The 18,290-nt window shown below is 38.3% G+C and overlaps 1 protein-coding gene across 1 annotated transcript in view; it reads left to right on the top strand.

Annotated features, from left to right (window-relative positions):
• Window positions 1-18,290, top strand: part of LOC102515565 (lymphocyte antigen 75) — a 106,657-nt gene that overhangs the window by 12,458 nt on the left and 75,909 nt on the right. The window contains 10 exon segments of the mRNA XM_006176792.3: window positions 1,858-2,022; window positions 3,823-3,933; window positions 5,057-5,197; window positions 7,356-7,550; window positions 8,453-8,610; window positions 10,090-10,200; window positions 10,750-10,838; window positions 11,074-11,243; window positions 13,335-13,534; window positions 14,951-15,093. Of these exon segments, the coding sequence (XP_006176854.1) occupies window positions 1,858-2,022; window positions 3,823-3,933; window positions 5,057-5,197; window positions 7,356-7,550; window positions 8,453-8,610; window positions 10,090-10,200; window positions 10,750-10,838; window positions 11,074-11,243; window positions 13,335-13,534; window positions 14,951-15,093 (1,483 nt within the window).

Here is an 18,290-nt window from a genome sequence, read left to right as displayed (position 1 = left end):
TGATAGGTGCTCAAGAAATATTTTTTAATGGACAATTAAGTTGAAAGAATCTACAGTAAAGAGAAAGGGAAAACCTACAGACCTAAGTAGTAATAGTCATTAGTTATAGGGCCCTGCCAAGTGTCAGGTACTATTCTAAGTACTCAACCTTCATTAACTCATTCAATCCTCACACAGTTCTATAAGGTAGGTACCATTATTTATCCCCACTTTGAGAATTACTTTTCTAGGCAGAGGCACAGGCTTTTCAGCACTTAGAACCCACTGGAAGATGAAAAGCCACTATTTGCTTCAGCTGTAATTGATAAGCAGAGTTTGGTCAACGAGGCACCAATTTCATTTAAATCTTACTATAGTCTGAATCAGAAATTTTAGGGATTGTGAAAGGGAGCTTAGAGATTACCCAGGTCATTTCTCAGAGGAGAAGCAGCAGACCTGGACTGATGAAACGTCCTGTCGGGATCAGACCACATTCGTGTGGAGCCTGGTGGCGATCCCAGGCCTCCTGACCCTCATTCCCCAGCATACTTATCTCACTCTACCTTGCTGCCTTGACGGACATGTGCCTTCAGACTACTTTGGGTGAAAGGGGGAATTGTCAGCGCATTCATACGCCTCCTAGAGTTACTTTTTACAGAAGAAGCAGGAGTGTGAGTTTCTCAGACCTGAGGACTGCTAAACCACAGAGATTGTATTTTATAGCAAATGCACTGCCATCTCACTAGAAGCTTCCAGATTTATAGGCATTTGGCCTTAGTGGTATAAGGAACCTTCAGGCAATGAGCTTGCAAATCCAACTATTTTGCTTTTACCAAATATCAGAACAACCTCTGTTGTTATTTAGGACATTTGAAAGTGGCTGAAGAAGCCAGGTGTGCCTTTCAGAAGATTAAAACCACCAGACTCAGACACCAGTTCTCTGGTTATGGCTTTGCCGCCAACACCCCTAGATCTTTGTTCCCATCTGTGAAGTGAAGACATTAGACAGGATGATCTCTAAGCACCCTTCCAGGTTGAAGGTGTATAAGTCCAACTAGTTATGGGAGACTCTGGGAGAAAACCCAGAGCCTGGGATACACTTGGCACAGCCTGCACTGGTTTTCCCCTCTTGTAGGGAGTATGTGGGAGGCTCTGAGTATATTTTTGAACCAGTTGTATCAAGATGTATATATTTTGTCCCAGAAACAACTTGTAGTTTCTTCATCTGAAATTATACACGCTTTTCAGATATTTTATTAAAGAAAATAATGTTCACATGTGTGCATGTATGCTTACATACATATATATGCACACATATATGTACAGGTAGATATATAATGTATAATAATGTTACTTATATAATATTAGTCATCTATTAAAATATTAAGGAGAAACTTGGACTGAGTTTCCCAAATAAGGTATCACTAGGGATCTAAATCTTGGGCACTGAAGCAGTGTGTCTGCACACACACATGTACATTCAGTGGTTTCACTGCAAACCAGGGGCAAACCCCTCTGCAGTCTGCCACCATCGTCAAGTCAGCTCAGGGTTGACAGAGTGAGCACAGGTGACGACTCCTACTTTTAGGCAGAGGATAGGCATGGGCTAAAACATGGCATTGTAGATGATGGGGATAAAGGGAGAGTAGAGGATAGGAGAGTGGAAGCTTTAACCAGCCCAAGTCATGTGCTGTCTTATGGCTTCAGTTTCTTCATGTAAACAAAGAATCAAAATGTTGTCTAGTTGAGCAATGACAGCCTCAATTTTAGTGTGTCCTACAAGTATGCAAATTGAATTGTGGTATTTGTAAGCATTCTAAGTAATAGACAACACTGTACCCTTACTTTATGTTCACTAACGTGTCTTTTTATCAACAGAAAATGGCTGTGAAGATAATTGGGAAAAAGACGAGCAGATTGGAGGTTGCTACCAATTTAATACTCAGGCAGCTCTTTCTTGGAAAGAAGCTTATGTTTCATGTCAGAATCAAGGAGCTGACTTACTGAGCATCCACAGTGCTGCTGAGTTAACTTATCTTAAAGGTAGGTTTCCCTTGGTGGTAGAGCACATTGCTGAGAATATAAAGGTGCTGTCTGCCTTCTGCTTTCATATCTAGGTATGTTGTTTTGTGTATATATTTCTCTGTCTTTTCTTGGGATTTAAACTTCAACATTGAAGCCTACAAGCAAAAAGTACTAAATATAATCCTATTCTATCCATTGAAAATGGATTTCATGATAGAGACCAAAGAGAGGTTAATATTCAGAAAACGAGGTAAGGTAGCAAGGTTAAACTGCTACCGAAGCCTACATGAAAGGGTTTGATAAGAGGTGGGCATTGAACCCTTTCACCCACTTCTCTCCCTGCTCCCCCTCTGGTAGTCATTACTCTGTTCTCTGTATCTTTGTGTTTGTTTTTGCATGGCTTGGTTTATTCATTTATTTTATTTGTTATTTTAAAAATATTTCACATATGAGTGAAATCATGTGATATTTGTCTTTTTCCATTTGACTAATTTCACTTAGCACAATACTGTCAAGGTCTCCCAATGACATTTTCCATAGAAATAGAACAAAAAAATCCTATGATTTATATGGAACCACAAAAGACCCCAAATAGCCAAAGCAATCCTGAGAAAGAACAAAGCTGGAGGTATCCATCATATGGTTGAGAGATATAAATATTATATACATATATATATATATGTATATAAAATACTGTAATACATTGAGTATAATTCTCTGGGAGGAATTAAGAAACTGTTATGAAGTGTTTTACTGCTGGGAATATTTGAAGAAATTTATAGAGATTCTAACCTGTGAGTTCTTCCTGTTTGTTTGTCAGCATCATCCTTGCCTTCTGTAGACCATTTCATTAGTTGATTTATATCTTCTACCTGGCCCTCAATATCTTCAAATTCTTCATGATGTTGACAAAGTCTTACCAGGTTCTTGAATAATAGTATTGATTTCCTTGAGAGTGGTGTGAGAATCCTTACAGTCATTCATATGTTCTTTTCATTCTTTTTTCAATACACGTGGACCCATACAACAAACATAATTGCATCCAGTGCTTATGAGCATGTGCATATTGAGTGGCACATCAGCAATTAGCTTCACTATTTAAATTATTTCTCTTTTTTCTCTTTTATGCTAATGTCATTTAGTTGTCAAATAATAAATTCGAATGATGCATCTCCACTGTAACACGTGTGTGTGTGTGTGTGTGTCCCCCATTCTGTTTCTCTGGCCTTAATGTCTCCTTTGGGCTCTAGAGTTGTATATCCTTTGCCTATGAAACAGCTCTGCACTTATTTCTGAAACAGTACTGGTAACTCTTCACCATTTTGGGGACCCGTATCTGTTTCCTTCTACTAGATCGAAATCCTCATGAAGGCAGGGACTTTGTTGTTTTGGTTTTTACATCCTTAGCACCTGGCAAATAATATGTGCTTAATGAATTTAAACTGCCGGTCTGAAATGTAATCACGCCTTCAAAATCTAGGTATGGAATGGAATCTGCTTTTTCCATATCAGTACAAGAGGGTTAAAAAGATAGTGAAACAGCTACTCTGAGAAGATTCTGTCCTTACCTTAGATGAAAGGGAATTGGACAAGCTAATGGGAAAGCAGAATTGAATTAACTGAGCAGCCTCTGGCTTTCTCAAGAGACTGAAATTTTGTTGCCTCTCAGCATCACCTGCCTTTGTTCGATTGACAGCCTCCTACAGGGTTCCTGCCTTATAATCAAAGCCTTCAGATATTTTTGCTATTAGTGGAAACTGAAGTCTTAGAAAATAACAAGTAATTTTTTCACTTTTTAAAATTGTCTAATTCTTACAGAAAAAGAAGGCATTACCAGAATTTTCTGGATTGGTTTAAATCAGCTGTACTCTGCTAGAGGCTGGGAATGGTCAGACCACAAGCCATTAAACTTTCTCAACTGGGAACCAGGTAACTGCTCCCTCCTCCACTTCCTGTGCACAAAGCATTAGCTTCAAAAAAAAATAAAAGCGTCCCACTCCCTGAGAGCTGATACAAATTCTAAACCTTGACAACTCTTTATTATGGTTACCTCTCAGCAGAATTTTGTTTCCAAAGACCTTCTTTATTGTGATACCATTATAGCCAAGTTGACCCTTACGAGGGCCAACTGAGCATTTGTTCCTAATCTTTAGAGGGACCCTGTATTTTTAGGTAGGAGCAGAATGAGCCCCCCTCCATGGCCCAGGAACCATTCTGTGTCCCTAAGAGGACCTGACATGTCTATGACTGACCCATGTTGTGTCTCATCTGCAGCATAAGTCTAATATGGAAATAGTCCCTCATAATCAAACTCTTAGAGTCTTCCACTGCAGCCCACAAGTACTGACAACATAATGGTTCTAGTTTAATACACAAATAAATACTTTAAAGAAAATTTTATAGTGAATAAAACAAAACCCTAGTTAGCCAAAAGGTTTTTTTCCCCCAAAAAGAAGGTTTAGATGCTTTTTTAAAAAAATAAAATCTTAGGCTTCTGACAAATATGGAATGTAAAAGGTAACACTAACTTCAGTACAAAAGTATTGTGTATTCATACAAGAAAAATGAGTTAAGCACAATGAAATACCAGTATATAGGTCATTTTCATTAAGAGAATTTTATTAGTAGTAAATAAATTCTCTGTTATCTCAGTAAATAGAATCTTTAAAGATTATTCAATCTTTAATTCCAGACCTTAAAGGCATGACGGAATCAGAAGTTAGTATTTTTATTGTACAGGGTAGCAATTAAGAGCTACTGACCACAGGATATGGCATACAAGTTGTTTAGGGGCAGAGGTTTGAATTTGTTTGTTTTTTTTTAATTAACTCCAACATTTCAGAATGTTTCCCCCCTGTATCCTATATTTGAGAAGACATAAATCAGCACATGATTGTCCATGGAGGCTAATACATTTCAACTTTGGAAACAGTGTTAACTATGTTATGAGTTTCCATAAAAGCTGAAAATTAGGAATACAAATTAATTTTTCTAACCACCATCCTGGCCCTAACCTCCTTCTTGTAACTCTTTGGAAATCCTCCTGTTTAAGGTATGCGGAGCACACCTACAATCGGCGGATCGAGCTGTGCAAGAATGGATGCTGACTCAGGTCTGTGGCAGGGCTTTTCCTGTGAGGCCCAGCTGCCCTACATCTGCAAGAAATCGCTAAATCATACAGCGCAGTTGACAGGTACCTCCTCACTTCTCTGACGAAGAGGTCTCGAAATTAGTTTTGTGAAGTCAAGTAAATCATTCCAGATACCTCATTTCCCTCTCTTTCACCTGATACTGCCAGTGCAGGAAAACCTTTGATTTTGACCCTGTGTTAGAGACTATCAACTATGCGTGAATAAGGCTTTGGTTTGGTATATGCCCATAAGAAGGCAGAGGTGGTCTAGACAGGAAATAGATTTCTGTTCACAGGTGGTTTGTCTTGCTCTGGAGCAGTGGTTCCCCAGACCGTGAGCATCAGCTTCATCTGCACCTGTTAGAATTGCAAATGCTTAGGACCTACTCCAGATGTACTGAATCAAACTCTAAGGGTGGGCCCCAGTGATCTATGTTTAAAAAAAAAAAAAAACAAACTTCCAGGGGGTCCTGACACAGACTCAAGTATGAGAGCCACTGCCTCTGTGAGAAGTGAAAAATGATGGACACAGGCACGTTCCTAGGCTTTTCTACCCCCCTGCCCCGCCCAGAGCCCACCCATCCACCTCTCTCCTTCTTCCAGGCTGGTTCTTTAGGTCTTTGTGTTGCTAAATCAAGGGGAAAGGAGTGGTACAGATGGATGAAATACGTACACAGAGGAGTTTTTCTCAGGGAGTTTGGGGTGAGACACAGGACAGCTGAAGCTTTTGAGGTGCAGAAAAGTTCGAGGAGTCTTTGAAAGAATAGAGAAGAGAAATGCCCTTACTGTCTGGCACAGGGCCCACCGTATACCTGGTGTTTGATTAAATCCTCACTGAATAAGAAAAACTAATACTTAAAACTGGGAGAAAAAGAGAAGGTTTTAAAATGTCTTGCTTTAAGAAATGTTGGGGGAAGAGAATGAAGCATAAAATTTCGTATCATCCAAATAGGCACATAAAGCCAATTTTTAAGATTAAGAAATAATAGGGGAAAATGAACATTCATCTTCCAAGTTGATTCAAACCAAATGTAGTCCATACAACAAAAGGCAGAGCAGAAACGACAGCACAGATGAAAATAAACCAGGGTGACTGATGATGGATCAAATAAATACCCTGTAGTAGCAATTATTAAGTAAATCATGATGTTTCCACATGATTGAATAATATGCACTTATTAAAATAAGTGTGCCAGCAGGAAAATACAAAAAGCAGAACAAACTCATATGTGTTCTTATCATTTTAATCTTGTGAAAACATGTATTCATAGAGACAAAGACTAGAATATGAGAATAATTATTTTAAGTTCCATTATGGGTGTTTTTCCCCTCTGTTCCTTTCTTATAATTGTAAAATATAGTAAGTGCTATTTCAGAACCTTAAAGTTAATTAAGTTACTTTGCAAGTGTGAGAAGCTAAATCTGAATTTTATCCTTTAGAAAAAAACAAACTGACCACATTTTTAAGATACTGTATTTTCTTATAACCAACATTCCAAATGGTTCCAAATCCATGAAGCCTGAATAATTGAACTACTTTCTAGTTCTGTTAAGAGGGGTAGAAATATTTTATATGGTTTTTACCTCACTCTTTTTCTTTAATCTTTCTTGACCATCACTTGAGTGAGTTTTATTATAGTCAAAACAATGAATCCCTTGTTCCACGAGGACTACAGGTCTAGCAGAGGGGAGGAAGGAAGAGGTCCATTTGGATATGCTGCCATTTTTTGGATATGAAGTATATAAATGTCTTACTCTGTTCCTTAAATTTCTGCCTGTTCTTTGTTCAGCAGTGGACATTAATGAACATTCCCTTGCTAAGCTGACCATACATGAAAAAGAGGCTCAACTTCATAATCTCTCAAAGACAGAGAATGGAGAGGAACCTAACAAATCCTGTACCCAGGCAAAGACTTGTTAGCAACCGCACACCTTTCTTCTGTCTACTAGGACCAAGGGCAATACCTCTCTAAATAGTCTGTGCCCAGCCATTTTGCACATCTGTATCACTTTAAAGTCACATTATTAACTGAATCCCTGCAGTCACTCTTATGATACTGTGTACACATTAGGCAGCACATAAATTCATGTCACTGTGCTATCTGACATCACATTCTCCAGTGTTCCAGAACACTATGATTCAAGAAAGAAGGATTTGCAGTGTTATTGATTCAAGGTAGATATGTCTTTACTAGAATATAAATAGCTTCTTTTCCCTCAGATGTTTGGACATACTCCGATACCCGCTGTGATGCAGCAGACTGGCTGCCGAATGATGGATTTTGCTATCTGCTGGTAAATGAAAGTGATTCCTGGGGGAAGGCACGTATGAAATGCAAAACTTTCAGCAGTGACCTCATCAGCATTCATTCTTTAGCAGATGTGGAGGTGGTTGTCACAAAACTCCATAATGGGGGTAAGTTTTTAAAATATTCTCTTTGAGAGGTTTGAAACATTTAAAAATATCTCTATTTTCAGGCACTTAGCAGGAATGAGAAGCTTGCAGTTTGATCCTGAACATCAGCATTGTCCGATAAAGTTTTCTGCAATGCTGGACCCACTCTTTAATCTGTGCTGTCCAGTTCAGTAGCCGCCAGCCACTTGCAGCTTTTGAGCCCTTGAAATGTAACTAGGGCAACTGGAGAACTAAAGTTTTACTTTATTTAATTTTAACTGATTTACAAATTTAAATAGCCACAGGTGGCTAGTGGCTACCAATTTGGCAGTACAACCATTGATTGAATAATTTATAAGCTAAATACTATTCAAATTGCTCCAAACACGTAAGTGATGGTTATTTCACTTTTGTAATTACTTGAAAGCTGAAGAATGAAGAACAAAACACTAGACAGCCACATTGTAACCTTGTCCTAGGATTCTCCAACAGTAATAGCAAATAACACCTGTTCCGTGCCAATGTGGTGCCAGCTGTTTCACCTGGGAGGACAGTATAGCCATTCCATGGCAGGGCTGGACAATATTCCCATTTTAATTCTAGTATCTATAATTGTATTTGTAGAATGTCATTATTTCCCATAAAGCAAGTTTTATCTAAACCAGGTATCAGGAAGCCTCAGCCTACGGATCATAGCACAGCTCTTCCCGCTGGGTACTCGACCTGCATAAGTGACCTGAAAAGCCCTCGTCACCGGGCCTGCCTAACTTGTCAGCATTTTTATAGATTAGTTAAGAATAACATCTTCTGAACTAAAACCTTCTAGGCTCTTCACACCCCATATCAGAATGTAAAAATCAGTAACAGTGTACATATTAAAGTATGGAATTGATAACCAAACCAATAAAACATTTTTCTTTCAGATGCCAAAGAAGAAATATGGACAGGCCTCAGGAACATAAATACACCGACTCTATTTCAGTGGTCAGATGGTACTGAAGTTACTCTAACTTACTGGGATGAGAATGAGCCAGATGTTCCCTACAATAAGACTCCCAACTGCGTTTCCTATTCAGGAGAGGTAGGAAACTGCCTTGGGTTTATTTATAGCCTCATTGTTACAGCCAGTAGTCTAATAATAACATGAAGATGACTTTGGTTGGGGTATTTTTGTTTGAACTGGGAAATAAAAGTAACAGCACTGTAGATTGTCTTTGTAGGAGCTGCTGAAAAAGGTAAATGAAGCAACCTCTAAAGCAGCAGTCCAGTTCCTGTTGGAGAGCATCTGCTCTGGTGTGAAACAGATCAAGAGAATCCCTTTAGAGCTCCAGTTCTTGTGCCGGATTGGTTCTGATAAGCTGCTTTCTCCCAGGACCATCAGGGCAATATTTAACGTGTAGCCACAGTTTAACCTGAAAAACCCTATCTTCTCATGTTTAGATCAAGTGTAATGTTAATACTACTTGGAGAAGTAAAATAATATTTGTTTTAAAAAATATTAGGTCTGACTTTGTTCAGAGAACATCTTACGCCTATAGAATGCATAAATATTTATTGAACATGCTTCAGTTAAGAGTCCAAAATAAGCTGTATCTTGAGCCAAAAGGACGTATGCACCCCTATATTTTTGTTTGTACCACTTTCCTGTGGCCTCCTAATTGTTTCTAGGAGGCTGATTGTGTCACCCAAACTTCTAGAGAGACTTAAATGTAAGCAATAAATGGTAGGGCTGTTTAGAAGTGTTTCCACAGTAAAGGTGTATTTAGAAAGGTGTAAAGCTGAATTTAAAAGGGTATCACATTTGCTATTCTACTTAAGAGGATACACAGGATATCTTTAAAAGAGTGTCAAAGATAGAAATGAGGTCCCATAGGCCAGAGCAAACTGATGGCATACCTAGACAGCATTCCAACGTTCAAAACTGACCCTGATCACAAGTGACTTACTAAAATTTAATTGAAAGAAAGCAGAGTGACTTAAGCAAAACGAATATTAAGCAGCATATTTGAAAGACAGAACTTTCACATCTAGACTGAAGTACAGTTAGAAGAAACTTTTGATTCTAAAATTCTTAGAGAGTAACTATTCTAATCACCATCCTCACCTTACATATGAGGAAACTGAGACAGGGTGGTTAGGTGACCTGCCCAAAAGTTGTGAACCTCTGGACAAACTCTGGCCGTGTCATGGAGGACGATGAGAGCACTGGCAGCTCTTTGTGAGCTGGGTCCTTCTCTCTTCAACCTCTATACTAAGTGTCCTTTGATGGTTTTATTGTTACTCTCATAAGAAAATGAAATTCATCCCCACTGTGACCTTGAGGTGATGCTGAAATAATAGGCTTCCAGGCCTGGGGGTAGCATTTTCTAGGAGTCTGTTCTCAGATTTAATCATTCATTTATATTCATTCTCTCCCCCTCCCTTTCCTCCTTCCCCTCCTCCTCCTCCTCTCCCTCCCTTTAGATGTGAGAAGAAGCTATCTTGATTAAAATGAGTTAAGTTCTAAATATGTGGCAGATAATTTCTCTTGTGGGAAAAATTATTTTCTGTTTTTTAAAAGCTAGGTCAGTGGAAGGTCCAATCATGTGAAGAGAAACTTAAATATGTATGTAAGAAAAAGGGACAAAAATTGAATGATACAAGATCTGATAAGATGTGTCCTCCAGATGAGGTACGTAAAACCCCTGTATAAATTTTTCTAAGCAGTATTATACCTTCTTGGTTAGAGATGGTAGTTGAGACTTAAACAATTTAGACTTGGGAAATAGAAGAATTCACTAGCTTCTGTTCATTGACATTAGAGCAAGCCAGAAGGCAATGAATGAGTCATAGTGTATCAGCATTCTTAGAAAAGAAAGAAGAGTTATAGGAAAAAAATTACTTACTAATGAATTTCTATAAAAATGTATATGATTACTATCCTCAATGCCGATTTCTTACTTCTACTTATATTATTCTTATTCAAAAATCATTGAACCAATGACTGTTATACTCTTATGATGAGCTAGGCACTAGGGGGTAAAGAAAATTAGGACATACCCGCTGTCTGACACAGGCTCCCAGTCTTATGGACGTTATCCATGAAATTGTATCCCACCCTCATCATGTCCTTCATTTCTGTAAGTTGTAAGACATTACCAACGTAGCAGAACCTTGCATGTCAGAGGGGGACATAATCAAATCTGGAAGACAGTATGATGGTATTTTTCCTCTGATACAGGACTGGAAAAGGCATGGAGAAACCTGTTACAAGATTTACAAGGATGAGGTCCCTTTTGGAACCAACTGCAATCTGACTATAACTAGCAGGTGTGACCATCCGTAAACATGTACTAGTGAACTTTTAACTCCTAGTTCCTTTTCTAAATAATCTTCATAAGAGAAAGGTGCTCTACACTGGAATTTGACACAACATTGTAAAATGACTATAACTCAATAAAAAAAAAGTTAAAAAAAAAAAGAAAAACAAAAAAGGTGCATCTTCAATTTATATAGTAATTCAGCCATTCTGAAAACACCTACTGATTTGACTCTCGTTTTGTAGATTTGAGCAAGAATACCTGAATGATATGATTAAAAAGTATACTAAGTCTCCAGGCAAATACTTCTGGACTGGCCTGAGAGATACAGATGCAAGTGGAGAGTATAGCTGGGCAAGTGTCGGTGGAGTAAAGCGGGCTGTTACCTTTTCCAACTGGAATTATCTTGAGCCAGGTGAGTGCCTTGGCCCTTAAAGTAGCAGAACACAGTGACTTGGGAGATGCAGCTCTCCTCCCAAATCTGGTCTTCACTTACCTTTGAAATATGAAGGGGGTGATGATCTTCAGGGCTGTCACAGAGTCTATCTACGGAACCATAAATAGAAGCAGTGACTGCATCTTCCCTGTGAAATCCTCGGAAACTGCCCAACAAAAACCAGAAAACTTGGTTCTCAAAAACCACCACCTAATGGCACAGAGCTAGAAGAGTCAGTGCGACATTTTTATCTTTTCCATGTAAGTCTCAAACAGCATCTGGAAGCTTCATTGTGGAGCATTTTACATTTTCATCTCTCTGCCTCCTAACCTCTTTCTCCAAAATTGAGTGTGTTTATTTCCACTATTCTCAGTGGGTGAGAATTAAGGAGGCAATGTAGATTCTGTTTATTCTGGAAGTTAGTTTATCCTTCTTTAACCAGCCTAAAAGTACTGACCATAATTAGCCATAGAATCAGAACATTTGAACCAGGAAAGGCTTCAGAAGTCCCTTCTGATTTTAGCGTTAAGAAGGCAGAGAAGCTTAGAAAGGTGATTTACTTGACAAAGGTTACCTGGTTATTGAATTGGTAAAATCCAGATCTCCTGGTTTTTAATCCAATGCTTGTTAGAGGATTTTGGCTTTGTATGAGACAGCAGTTGTAAAGCATTTGACTTTTCTTCCTCTGAATTATTTATATTTTCTTGTGTTTGTATAATGTGATCATGAAGACCATTTTTTATCACAGAGAAACGAATGTGTGAGTATGTAGTTAAGCACAATATTTGAAATAGATTATGCCCATAAAATTTGTAACATAGGGTCATCACATAAAGTAAGTGCCACTGATAATAACAAGCTCATTTTTTTACTTGTAGAAGATGGAGGATACAGATGCTAATCCAGGTTAAATTTCATCTTAAATTAGGGAAGTCTGGTAGAGAAAACACATGATTTCTTTTATAGACACTTAGATGTCCTAGAGTCAATGTCACATTCTTCACGGATAAGCCTCAGTGGTTGGAAGGGTGCTCAGGAAGGAGCTATAACGTCTATTCTCTCAGTCCTGTAGCCAGAAAGACTGCCCTTAAGCCCTCTTTACCATTATTACTCCCAAATTCAGCCAGCTTGGTCTGCAGTAGGCAAGACATGGGTAGGGGGCAGACCAGGGGAGCATAGCACCCCCTTCCAGGGTAACACAGCATTGTTTTTCCCAGTTCCTTGTTCCTCTTGCTGTCCATGTATGATGAGACATGAAACCATACAGCTTTTCTGTGTGATGGAATGGAAGTTGTTCTCATCACTTTGCAACATGTGCTCTTCTTGTCCTGTGCCCACTTTAGACAGTGTGACGGAATGGAAAAGGGAGAATGGCATTTTGCCGGACAAATCTGGGTTCAAGTTCTGACACCACCATTCACTAACTATGGTTGTGGGCAAGCCACTCATTCTCCCTCTGGAAATGGGTCTGGCAGTACAAACTGTCGTTAAATGTTGTCGTGAATAAATAAAATTCTGGCTGCTGTAAAATAAATAGTAAACAAATGTATGTTACCTACACACCTCCTTCTACCTTTATCGGACCAGCCCTGGCTTTGGATCTGAACCTGGGAGAGTTTTGTTTTGAAGTTTACTAAGGTGCTTAAAAACTGTTGAAAGTTGTCAGGTGACTATGAGCGACTTAGGCTATTCTGAGCATCATTGTGGTTTAGGGTACAGCTCTGCACACACACTGCCTGGATTGCAATCCCGGGTCAACCATTTACTAACATGCAACCTTGGACAAATCACGAATCCTCGCTGTACCTCAGTATGACAGTAGAATCTACTCTATAGTTTTTTTGTGAGGATCAATTCACTTAATCCTCTTAGAATAGTACCCAGCAAAAAGTAAACACTCCTCTATATTACCATCATCATTACTATTGTGAACAACACATTTATTTCCTCCATTTGCTTTCCTACTCTCTCTCCTCACCTTGAGTCAAACATAGAGTGTAGGCACTAGAAAATGTTTGGACTTTAATTTTTAAATGTAATTTTTAATTATACTTTTTAATTCAACCCCAGCTTCTCCAGGAGGGTGTGTGGCCATGGCTACTGGAAAGTCTCTTGGAAAGTGGGAGGTAAAAGACTGCAGAAGCTTCAGAGCACTTTCAATTTGCAAGAAAATAAGTGAGCCCCCTAAGCCTGAAAAAGCAGCCCCCAAGCCTGAAGACCCCTGTCCTGAAGGCTGGCATAGTTTCCCCTCAGGTCTTTCTTGTTATAAGGTAAAGTAATATTCTCATTCAATCCTTGAATGAAGTTATCTCTCTACTATCCTAGTCCAGGTCCTTGTACAAACCAGGCTCCTCCCCAGACACATACCTCACCTACCAAAGTGTTTGGGAGCACAGAGTCCTTGTCAGGACATCGTCGAACCTCTGGTGTTGGATAACTCATTCCCATGCAAACTTATGTGCTACCCCAAAGAGCAGGGCCAGAGTGAGAACTGGCTCTTTCCTAGAGTTCTTTGGTTCTGGGAAGTTGGGTGAGCTGCATGCCATGCTGATACTTTGCTTATGATTCTCAAATCCCTCTAATTATTGTTGTCTTATCACCTTTTACAAGTCAAAGAATTTATTTTAGGGTCTGTATCAATCAATCAACTGTTGCCACAAAGAAATTGTTACTTACCATCCCAAAGTTCAGTGGCTGTGACAACAAACATTTAGTCACATGCTTACAGATCTCTAGGTCAGATAGGGTGTGACTGATCGCGTTGGGGCTTGAACGGTCAGCTCTGCTTTCAGCTGTGCTGGGCTCCAGGCTGTAAGTTGGGGTCTGCTGCCCTTCAACCTGGGTCTCAGGCCGAAGCGGCAACAGCTGGCAGGGGCTTGTTTTCTTCTTACTCAGTTACTAGAACCTGAGAAGCAAGCCTAACCCATAAGCATATTTCAGGTTTCTGCTCACTTTACTTACACTACTGCCCCATCGATCACAGCAAGTCACATGGCTGAGCCCCAAGTCAAGGCACAGGGATGTACACTTCATCCACCAGGAGGCCATGATGGCAAGAACACATAACTATATAGTAGGCACTGAAGAATCAGGACCAGTAACTCAACCTACCATTGTGTCATCTGCTCCTTCTTCTTTTAAAATGACTATGGCTCCTTTGGCATAAAATCAGTCATCACAAACCAAAGAAACAGTCCAAAGTGGCAAGTTTTGTTTTGCTACCTCCTGTGATCATTCGCACACCAGTGCAGCCTGCCCTTTGAGTCTTCTTATCAGAAAATAATCCTGAACTTGTGCATGTCTCAATGTATTTTGTTCAAAATTATGTTGTTAGCACGTTTCTTTGCAGAAGTCTTCTCCCAAAGCATTCATGTGTGCTCTTTACAACCTTGCCTGCTGGTCATTTTATCTCTCAAGGTCCTTGCGAGGCAGGAGAATATGGTATCATATTGGCGCTGTTCCCCAGGCTGGCTGAGGAAGGCCATCCGCCTGATAGCAGGGGCTGGCACCTGTGCTGGCCTTTAGTGGGCACTTTCTGTGTCACAGTATGTGTGCCTTTACCTCTGTCTTTATGACACCTGTAAAGATTCATTTCAGGGGCCAACATTCTTGACTGTGATTGACTATAAAGTTATGAATACTTTATGATTATACCAGAAAACAAATTAACATTATATTTTGTTAAGCTATTTCACGTAGAAAGAATTGTAAGAAAGAGGAACTGGGAAGAAGCCGAGAGATTCTGTCAAGCACTTGGAGGACACCTTCCTAGCTTCAGTCATATGAATGAAATAAAGGAATTTCTTCACTTTTTAATGGACCAGTTCAGGTAATACTTTCAGAATGAGATCTTCTATGCTAAATTTGATGTCCTCTAGGTATTCAGAATTGACATGTTTTATTCTCTAAAAGGATCATTCAGTACTTTAACAGTCATTCAACATCAAGAATTTTTATGTGCAAGACACTATGAGGGAGATCAGAGATGAGGGGGACAGAGTCACCACCCTTTGTGTGGTGTAATGAAGTCCAACAGTGAGGAGAAGAAAGATATGGTGAAAAATATAGAACATAGGCCAAGAGAGGCCATGGGAATTCAGAGGAGGGAGAAAGTGTTTTGGGGAGGTATAATTGGGGAAAATGTTATGAAGAAGGATGTTCTTTGGAAGTAAGGTAACGTTTGAAAGGTAAGATGGGAGAAGGATCCAGGGAAAACAGAACCTAAGCAAAGAAACTGAGACCAAAATATACAGATATGGTCAGAGAGAAATGAGCCATACAACCTAGCTAGAAAATGGAATTTGGATATGAAATTGGAATGTTTTGTCTTGCCAGGGAAGGAGTTTGATCTTAAATCAATAAGCAGAAAACAAACAAACAAAAACAAAGTGTGTGTGTTTGTGTGTGTGTGTCGGGGGAGAGAGAGAGAGAGAAAGAGAAAGACAGACAGACATGGTAGGTAGATGCAGGGCAACTAGTTATAAGGCTATCACGGACCCTCTGGTGGAAAACCACATTGAAGAAGGGCAGTAAGTTGGGGCAGTAAGGAAGTGATCAGAGACGTTTCAGAGTCAGCCACTGTGATCTTGACGTTGAGGTAGGAGGGCTCCTGAGCAGTTTTCCTGATGTCCTTGAGGATAATGCGGAGAAATAGGAGCCAGGTGTTGCTATCATAGGAGGAAATTTTTTTCTGAAGCTTTGGGGACGATCATGGGTACAATGGAATTCAACATCACAATTAATTTTACCCTTCATTTGTTGAACCAAAAAGAAGGCCCAAATCTGTAAATCAAGGATTCAGGGTATACCAGGCAAAATTATGGAAAAGAAATGACTACCTGGACATATCCTAGTGAGTACTTTCCTGATCACTTTGACTCAACCCCCACCCCCCCAAAAAAACCTCAAAGAAAAATAGTAGAAATAAAACAGTTACCAAAACACAAAGAAAATCCAACTAGCCCTCTTCTCTAGGGCATTAAATATAAGAAGGCACTTTAAAAACTGACATCTAAAAAGTTTTGAGGTAGAAAATGTGTGCATTGTATTCATTTTAGTTATGTGGTTTTTCATTTGTGAAGGTAGTAATTGTTACTATTTATGCTCCCTTCTTGGAAAAAAAATTTCAAAGGCATATTCCAGTTGAGAGGTGAATAAAAATCAGAAATACATGAACAGGTATTTTGTTTTTAAAGAATTAGAAGAAAGAATACATAACATAAAAACATAGCCCCAGTCTCAATAATGCAATATATGAAATTGTGAAAGTATCCTAAATTTAGAATGAAATTATCCTAAATTCTGAAAGAGAAGGAAGACTATTTTTAACAAAACCAGCTATTTAACTGTTTATAAATTAAAAACTGGATGTAAAGAGATAAAATGGTTGTGAAAAATGAAAGCATAATAAATTCCTGAAAATCTAGAAATTTAGAAACACAAATTGCGTACATTTTTAAAACTGCAAAAAGGGTGTCCATCTACTGAATATGTAATGGGTGAAAAGAAGGCCCATACAGCAAATTATAAAGGAATAAAATAACAAAGCATGAAGACAGGAATAAAGCAAGATGGCAGAAGACCGAATGTGTCCCTTATCAGTACATACAAGTCCAAGTCTGCAAATGTGTACAGTAGTGAAATCCAACTATATGCTGTTCAAAGAGACCAGAAACAAGTCTTGCCAATTAGTACCTTTTCAGCCCAAAGAGCAAACTCTATAAATCAAGGATTTATTGTATACCAGGCAAAATTATGGAAAAGAAATCACCTTCTCCTGGAAGGAACAAGCCACAAAGTGTTTCAAAATCAAGACATTTTGATAAAAGTCTGTATTTTTTACCCTTCTTTTAAATTAAAACAACTGGCAACATTTTCATATTGCAGCAATAATTAGTTAGTGCTGAGCAGCCAGTGGACAGCAAAATAGGGCATCACCCTCCAATTTTTTGTGTTCTCTAATTTAGTACTCCTTGACCACTTCACTTGTTTATGTTATGTGTTTGTCCCATATTAACCTAAATAGGATTGAGTTGATAATCACAAATGTAATACAAAAACTAGAATGGAAAAATTAAAAGAATGGGCAAAATTATATTGTGCAAATGTGAACAAAAAAGCTAGAGTCACAGTATTAATATTAGATAAAATACAGTAAAAATAAAAATGCATTAAATGAGATCTACTTACCCTTGATTAAAGGTACAATCTACAATGAAGTTATTACAGTCAAGAAATTTATGCATTTAAAATAAATAGCTTCAAAATATATAAGGCAAAAAATTAATTAGTAAAAATTTCCAGTAAATAATGGTAATAGGAGACTTTAAATGCTCATCTCATTTATCAACAAATGAGACAGGCAAAATAGAAATAATATAGAATATGTGCATAGTGTAATTAAAGTTGGTTTAATAATATTTTCTTTGTAGATTAAAAAGTCTATATATACTTCGTCTTCAAGCTCTTTGCCTGGATCACTTAAAATAGTTGATACTAAGCCAAAAAAAACCCAAAACCCTAAAATTCCAAAGTGGTATAATTATACAGGTTACATTAGCAGTGAAATCAAATCCTCTCCACTTGTAAATTTAGTGTTTTTAAGGAGTCTTTTGGCAAGTAAATTGAAACTGTATGGATGATAATAAAAACACTCATTCTGAAATGCATGAGATATAGCCAAAGCTATAGTTGGAGGTACATTAATAGCTTTAAGGGCTTTCATTATTAAACAAAAATAATGAAAATAAGCATTCACCTAAGAGTGAAAATATTTATCAATATAGATACAAGGAAACCATAAAAAAGAACCTAATAAAGATAAAAGTGAAATTAATGAACTAGAAAATAGAAAAGCAGTAGAACTGATAAATCCTAGAGGTATATCTCTAGAAATAAAACCACAAAATATAAGAAAAAAAATCTACTGATGACTAAATCATGAAAACAGAAAAGACAACAGATACTTAAAATGAAACCTGAGTAAGGGATTATAAAATATGAAACCCATTTAATGGAGAAATTTTT

This window comes from Camelus ferus, chromosome 5 (assembly GCF_009834535.1).
Source record: "Camelus ferus isolate YT-003-E chromosome 5, BCGSAC_Cfer_1.0, whole genome shotgun sequence".
Classification (NCBI taxonomy): domain Eukaryota; kingdom Metazoa; phylum Chordata; class Mammalia; order Artiodactyla; family Camelidae; genus Camelus; species Camelus ferus.
This window is presented reverse-complemented; position numbering and strand designations above follow the sequence as displayed.